Source organism: Falco peregrinus, chromosome 11 (assembly GCF_023634155.1).
Source record: "Falco peregrinus isolate bFalPer1 chromosome 11, bFalPer1.pri, whole genome shotgun sequence".
NCBI classification, from domain to species: Eukaryota; Metazoa; Chordata; class Aves; order Falconiformes; family Falconidae; genus Falco; species Falco peregrinus.
The window spans coordinates 1632360-1640532 of record NC_073731.1 but is presented as its reverse complement, the minus strand read 5'-3'; the positions used below and the strand labels follow the sequence as shown (position 1 = coordinate 1640532).

Here is an 8173-nt window from a genome sequence, read left to right as displayed (position 1 = left end):
AAATAACAGTTAACACCTGCTGTATTAACCTGCAGAGCTCTCATTTGAGATTACAAGCTATCTTTTCTGCTCTTTTTGTTCAAGACAGATTCTCTTTCCCACTTGAGTTTTTTTAAGCCTCCTAATTTTTTTCACCCAGTTCTTGGTACCTTGCCCAGCAGAAGGGCTTTATACTAAATATGGTTTATTTTTCCACTTATCCTTTAAGTTACAATATACAAGTGTGGCAAAAGTGACTTTTCCCCTCTCCCTGGGCGTTCTCTGTATTTACAGTCCTATTGTGTTCCCTAATTGGAACATTCCTTCTGTCCTAAATGGCCTTTTTGGCAGTTACATTTCCAAGGTTGTTATGAAGTGTTAATTTACAGTCATTGTTTCACTTTGAACTCTTCTTAACAGGACACCTGACACAATAATAAAACCCAGCAATTTACAGTTCCTTGAATCGCACTTCTACTCAGCGGGACCTGCGTTGCCACAATTATGCCCCTGACACAATTATATTTCTTATCCCCATGTTACTAGGGCATAAGCACAGTTTGCCACATTAGACAAAATGAATGCTAGATAGCTCAGAGCTTGTTTCATGTGATCCTCTCAAAAGTTTGTTAACCTGCTGAATGTCTTTGCAATACCCTGTGAGAGAAGCTGCCGCTTTCGAAATGTGCCAAAAAGTCTACTATGCAGATACAATGCATAAAACCATGCAGCCAGAAGCAAAGTATAAATAATTCTTCAGCAGAAGAGAAAGAACTGGTTGCTTAAGGGAATATTTAAGTGAGTTTGCCTCTCTTCCAGAATTCATAAATATTTCTGATCCACATGTCGAATCAGTGAATACACAATCCACCCCAAGAGTTAAAGCCTGAACAACCACCTGAGCTATGGCTGTGATAAACAGAACAGTTATTTGTGCTGAATGCTGCTTGAAACAAGGTTGGAAACCTGAGCAAATATTTTTGGGGGTTTATTTGATTTATTATGGGTTGGGAAAAGAGACTTCATACTTCTTTCTTTTTTTTAAATAGACATTGCCGATATTTTTTCATAACTGGAAAAAAAATGTAAGATCTTACATTTTCAGCTAATGCCCAGTTCAAAAAGGAAAGACTACAGATATTTTAGGATGAAGAGTATGGTTCACAGGTTCCATCCATCAGTGACACCCAAATGGGCTTTGTAAGCTTTTCTGAAAGAAAGACTTACAGTCTCTTAATGTGAAGAAGCACACTGCTGTGCGTAGTCAATGGGACTACTAGTAAAGTAGGATATTATTAATCAAGTTGGTATTTCACAATTTTTTCCTATTTGGAAAGATAAATCCTGTATAGTTGGCATTTTGCTAACCCAGGAATTGGAAGGAGACTGAAATGAGAGAAATGAATAGACAAATGTGAGAACAGAGAAATGCAGATGAAGATGCAACAGATGCATTTACTGCTGAAAAAAAAAAATACCGTTAGCTACTCAAGCACTTGGCGTAAGGTCTGTCACAATTCTGCTTTGGCAAACACAGGGTAGCTGTATGAAACTGCAAAGTCCATAATGAGCCGTCTCTGTGTAAGTGACTGCAGGCTGCCAAGGGACTGTGTTTCCTTGATTTCCTAGAACAGCAGAATCCCTAGAATTAACCTTTGCGAGTTCATTGTTATCACATGCTCCTCTGCAGCTGGTTTCTGTTTGGCAAGACAGTGAGACAGAAAAACCCATCTCAGTGCCTCAAGAGGGGAAGAAAACAAAAAGAGTAATGTCTCTTTCACCAGCATTGGCTGCATGTATTTCGTGTCCGAGAAATTATTATTTATTTCAAATAGCAATGAGTAATTTGGAAAGAAATCAGCACTAAGCTCCTATAATGAGCTCAAGTCTATTACTTTTTCTCCCCGCAGGCGCAGTAGTTTCCAGGGATATCTTCAGGAGTTTCAGATATGTAGAGGAAACAGACTGTCAAAGCCAGATTCTCTTGTGTGGATTTGGGACAATTTAGCTTTCCAAATCTTAGGCAATAAGACACCTAAAAAGAACAAGTGGAGAAGAAAGAACAATTTTGCTATAAATTAATTTATTTCACCAAGGAGGATTTTGGTTCTCTTCTTGTACAGTGACTCTCCATCCTTGTATGAACAGCAACCCACTAATTCTAGCTGGGAAAGAGAGGAGGCCAAATAATAGCTTGTGAATTGGTATGATTGAGGATGGATTTAACCGCCTGAACTGTCATAAACAGATCCACAAAGAATGTAAAATGAAGGATAGCAATGTTGCACAAACTTGGTCAGCCTTGTCTATGTAGTGAAGTTTTACAAATTATACAGGTGCCCATATTAATGCTTCAGCCCTTTCACATGTGCCTTTTATTTCTGTTCAATATAGGCTTAACTGAGAAACGTTCCACTGATGTTAGAACATGTGTATCTAAACAGGCATTAGAGGAACAGAACAGTACCAGTGTTCGGTGCATGTGCTTTAGGCGATATTGAACCCGGCCCCCATCCAAGAAACATGTAATAGAGTATTTAGACAGCCTTACTTTAGACACCTAAAATTAGTTGTTCTGAATCATGCTTTAGCAGAACCTATTGTTCCGTACTATACAGGAAGCTATACAAGTTCCTTGGCACCTCATTCAGATGCTGTAATCACTCTTGCCCCCATCCTCCAAACAGATAAGTTCTCTGTAAAACAGAAGTTTATGCAATGGGTAGATTTCTAAGTTGTAGTCTTCTGGCTCATGAAAATTTCATCTATATTTAGGTAAAGCAGTGTTTCTCATATATTTTTTTAAGTAAGGCAAAGGTCACACATCTCCAGATGAGATTTTTCTAACTACAAACCAGCATATGTAAGTTGTTTTTAGAATCAGTGTTTCTGTTTCTTGGACTTAAAACTAGTGATTTAAATTGCATTCACACACTTCAGAAGGTTGGTTAGACTGACTAATTCTACTGCCATCTTGCTCATTGTTTCTGAAGAAATTAGTAATTGCAGTTAAGTTCCTAGGTGCAGGAGGAGAGAGAAGCAGCTGTAATTACTGCTCTTCACTGTTTATACCAGACAAGGAACTTCTACTGCCCAAAATCTTTAGAGCAACTCAGTTTCCCAGGGACAGGGGAGTAAACACTTTTGCAGCAGGCTGTAATTACAGGCTCTTCTCATGTCCCCATCCTCAAGGGACAGAGCAGATCCTTGCAATGAAAATGCTCTTGTTAGCTGAAAGACTTGCAGCTAGTAATCGCAGATGCTTTTCTTGGGGAAAGAAAGTTACTGCCATCTTGTCTGAAAGGCAGCGAGCAGGATGGCAGCAGCTTCTTGACTCTTTGGCATCTTTCAGTGCCTGCTTTGGGTGACTGACCAATTCAGAAACACAGGGATGAGAGAAAGTCTGATGATCCTCATCACTGACAACTTCAAAACCCAAGCTATTCTTCTTTAGTTTTGTAGTGGGGCTCGTTGAGATATGGGAGGTCCTGGACCAGGACAGGTATGGTACAGGTAATATGAAGCTCCTGTTGGATTTGGGTGCTCTTTTCCAAATTGTAAAATATGGAGAAGTCTGTAACTCAGAAAATTACTCAACTTTTAACTTGGGTCCGAAAGGGCAGATGGGTCACTAAGAAAAATGTCTACATAGGAAAAGTAGGTGCTTGAGAGCAACTGTGGTTAAGGTTGAGTGACAAGTTTGCTAAATACTGATGACAGTGGTGGTGTTAGTTGACCTAAGGCAGCAAGCCATCCAGCAGGGGAATGTGTGAACAATGCACAACGTGACTTAAGCCACTGTTAACAGTTGAAATTTCTCATGAATGGAAAGATTGTATTTTTTTCACAACTACAACACTTGGATTCATCAATTCTCAAGATTTGATGCCAAAAACAACAGGTGGCAGCCATATTTGGGTTGCTCTTGATTTATATTCCTCCTACTTAATAAGAGAGGAAAAAGCTGTTGATGCAAGTAGCACAGACGGGTTCCTTGTTATGAAAGCTAGTCCTTCATCATATGACTTGGGAACCAAATGTGCTTTTACACACTGCTGCAGCCAAAACATATTGCAAACTTGAAGAACAAATCTATTTTTGACTCACTTGGCAAAATGTGTATTATTTTTTTCCTTTTAAATAGCAGAATGCCAGCATACTGGGGGGAAAGGATTATTTTTTTAAGAATTAGTAAATGTAATTAATAATATGCAGAAAATACTTTCAAAATACAAGTACTATATGTATGCTTACTACTGTAGTTGTGAATGGACGCAGAATCTCCTTTTTCAGGTTTTGAAAATGGGAATCAAGTTTCTGAGAACAAGGAGGTCAGATTAGTACAATGACTGGCTGAGGTGCTGATGGCATACTTCGCACGTTTTTCCCCAAAAGAGAAGTGTGTAATTCTGGTGGAAGGCACTTGTGTGTCTAAGGTACAATGGTCACAGGTGAGGAGGCTTGCTGGTTCGGATAAAATAGGCTCCCAGAGGTCAGAGGTGCTTATTCACATCGCAAGATACTCAGAAATGTGTGAAGAATCAAGCTTCAGTTTTAACTTAGGTTAGAAAGGGCAGAAACTGCAGGAGTATTTTTTGTGATAACGTAGCTATGAAGCAACAGAATGCAGCTTTGAAGGTCCTTATGTATCTGCCAACTTCAATTTCAGAAAATTGGACTGTAATTTTGATTTTTTTTTTTTCCTCCAAATCCAAACAGACTGCATGCAATTTAATAAACACCTTCCCACGTTGGAAACGGCTGTTTGGACAAACCGCCATTGCAATTAAGTAGGAATAAGGAATTGCCTGTAAGTGACAAACTAGTTTTAGGCTGTTCCGTTTCAAGGCACATGTATTTTCTCTTATCTTGAAACATGGATTTTTTTTATTACAGCTTTGGGGCCAGTTATCCAATTTATCCTTGTCTGAATGGAAGGTGAAACTATTCCTTTCATAGTGTCTAGTCACACCTTTTGCTTATGCTCGTTTTCATGCACAAACCACTGAAACAAGATAACACTTTTTCCCCTTAGACATTTGGCCATGATCAAGTTTCATTTTTAATTTAGGCTGGAAAGGACAGAAATTAATGTATAAATTGTTTTGCATAATGTAGATATGAGGCAATAGAATTTAATTGTAAAGCTACTGTGAAAGATGTCAACAAATACTCTCCAAATGGCAATAACAGAGTGACATCCAACCATTTTCTAATAACGCAGAAATTTATATACATAATCTACAAGATTATGTGATACAAAATCTTCTAGGAATGGAAGGGTATTTCCAAAGTATTGAACGCTAAACAAAATTGTCGTGCTTCCTTTATTAAAAGTACAGGTCTAGGGAAGTGAGAGAAGGTAGCACTAACTGTTTCTTTGATACTGCTTGAAAAGGCTCGGCCTCTGTAACACTTCAATCAAGGGAAATTAGCAAAGTATCTGTTTTATTCTAGTCTCATCCTGTAACCCAGAATGGTTAGTCACTGGAGCTTTAGGAAAAGGAGGTAGTTGGTGCACTTACAGTGATTATACACTTTAACTTTCCCAAGATATTACAAGAAAAATACTTGATGGGAGAGCAATGAAGTAGCATTAGGCCGTCTCTGGGCACCTGCAAAAACCTCATTTACATGATGCTGATTTATTAGTACGTTTTGTCAGAAGAAGCCCACAGTGCTTGCGCTGATTATTTTACCAGTGACTCTTAAGCCAAAGCAGTGGGTCTCTGCTCGTACAGGTGTACGTGAACGTTAACTCACAGGACCATTTCCTGCTGTGGTGGGCTGGAAATAAAAATAATACCCAATATAAAAGGCATCTAACAAGATGGCATAAATGCACTCTTGAGGAAAATGCCATGACAATATCTGAGCATTATGGTCTTTGGTTATCGTACTGGGTTTTCTGTGGCACTTCTCTGCGTAATGCGTTTCAGCATTTAGTTAGCTTTTTTTTTTTTTTAATTTTAAGCGGAGCTAGTTTGAGCATAAAGATCAGAAAACAGGATTTTCCCTTGTCAGTAGCTTTAAATCTAATCAGTTTGCAGCTGTTGTACAGTCACGATGTAATTCTTCAGGGGAAATTCAATTAACAATTACATTTAGGACAGCTGGAGAGAGCAGCCACCAGCGCTGCCAGGGCTTTTCCCACTATTCATGACGAGCTTTACGCCCACAGCCCGCAGGCGCGAGCCCGCCGGCCTGACTAGCGATATTATTTCCAATAAGCCTCTTAGCCTGCTGGCAGCCCCCCGGCTAATCGCCGCCCGGCCGCGGAGCGCTGGGCCGCGGGCCGGCCCTCGGGGCGCTCCCGGGGAACAGCTGGCAGGTGGATGTTTTCGTTCCCGGCTCGGTGCTGGGCTAGTGGCAGCTGCACGGCAAGGGCTCGCTCCAGAACCGCGAGGCTACGGACGGGGGGCTCAGAATGCGAGCGGGGGCTACAGCCTTCCGCCACACCGCCTGCCTCACGTCGGTGCAGCACGGGCGGGCGGCGCCGGTCCTTCCCCCGCAGCTCCCCGGCTCTGCCAGCCGGCCCGGGAGCAGCGGGGCCAGTCCCGCCGCCGCGGCCGGAGGGAGCGGGAAGGGTGCGGAGCCGCGCGCGGCCTCACCCCCGCCTTCCGCCGCCGCGCCGGAAGTGAGCGGGGTGCGGCGGGGCGGCCGCTCGGCCCGTCCCTCGCCGGCCGTTCCCCGCGCTGGCGTCACGGCGCGCCGCTGGGCGCGCAGCTGGGGCGGCGGCGGGACGCGGAGCAGCGCAGCGCCGGCCATGGAGCCGCCGCCGCCGCAGAAGGAGATCGTCTACAACAAGCTGCTGCCCTACGGGGAGCGCTTGGAGGCCGAGGCCGCCCGCTTTCTCGCGCAGATCAAAGAGAACCTGGCCCGGGCCGTGCAGCTGCAGGAGCTCTGGCCCGGCGGGCTCTTCTGGACCAGGAAGCTCTCGACGTGAGTGCCCGGGGCGCCCTTCCCCTTCCCCCGGAGCCGCGGCTCCCCGGCGGGACGCGGCGGCCGGGCCACGCCCCGGGCTAGGGCGCCTCGCAGCGGGGCCCTGCGGGCGAAGGAGGAGGCGAAACCGGGCCCCCGGGCTCGTCCCTTCCCCGCGGGGCCGGTGGGGCGGCCGGGGAGCGCGGCGGGAGGCGGGCCGGCTCCATAACGGTTCCTCCCTGCACCGCTTAGTCAGAGCCGAGCGGGTGCCGGCCGCCCCGGGCCGGGCTCGGGCGGCTCTGCTGGGGCCGGACCGCGGGCCCCCACCGCCCCCCGGCTCCGCGGGGCAGCGCTGGCCGCCCGCGCCTCCCTGCCGGTAGCTCGGCGCCATCCCCGGGCTTACGCAAGGCCCGCGAGTGCTTCGGTATAGGAAATGGGGGCAAAGGTGGCTTCGTTTTCCAGAGCTCGCCCGTCGCCGCTTAAACTTGCCGATTTGTACGAATCGAGCTCTCGTGGGCCGGTTTGTTGACTTGTTGTTTCCTTCATGCCTGCTTGGCCACCTGTTTTCACCTCTTGCCTTTTTGAGCGAGTTGTACGAGGTGCCGTCTCTGCGTAACTTCTGCTGTAGGAACATGAATCCTTGCTCAAGGCAGGCTGATAGTTCAGTGCCGACAGGATTAAATTCTGGCTTTATGCTGTGTAAACACTGTTGGTGCCCTTGATATCTTGCCTGTACTGTAGCACGGTGTAGCTCGTGTTGATGTTGGCTCTGCTGCGTGTGCTGGCAAGGTGGTTTTAATACAGATAAACCCATGGTGATTTCACAGCACCGAGTAGAACACAGGTTTCTCTGAGTGAATTTTACAAAGCATACTTCGTTGTCTTGGGCACTCTGGCACTGAAGTGGCATCATGTGACAATGACTCCTGTAGCTTCAATTAGTAGATCCTGTTTCTGTGGATGCTTACCGTGGGGTGTTTTTTTTTTTCCCTGAACGCTCAGTGTGCCTTCATAAATGGTGTTTCCTGTGTGCTAGAAATGATTAAATATGTGTGTTTTGTACAATTTTGAGATCTTCACTTACAATTTTCCTCCTCACATGAGTAATTTTTTTTAATATTAATTCGGATTTTAGTACCTATTTGGCAGTCAAATCTGTTTGATACATATGTATTGAAATGTAAGTGTCTTTATATTTGCCAAGAGGCATTCTTAGATAGAATTACATTGGTGGTTGCAAAATGACTCACATGTTTGCGTTATGTGACAGTTT

At 44.8% G+C, this 8173-nt stretch overlaps 1 protein-coding gene across 1 annotated transcript in view; it reads left to right on the top strand.

Annotated features, from left to right (window-relative positions):
- The first annotated feature begins 6637 nt into the window (after positions 1 to 6637).
- PSME4 (proteasome activator subunit 4) overlaps positions 6638 to 8173 on the top strand; it is a 69198-nt gene continuing 67662 nt past the window's right edge. Inside the window, exon 1 of the mRNA XM_055815935.1 lies at positions 6638 to 6921. Coding sequence (XP_055671910.1) covers positions 6746 to 6921 — 176 coding nt within the window. The 5' untranslated portion in view covers positions 6638 to 6745. The remainder of the gene's footprint in view (positions 6922 to 8173) is intronic.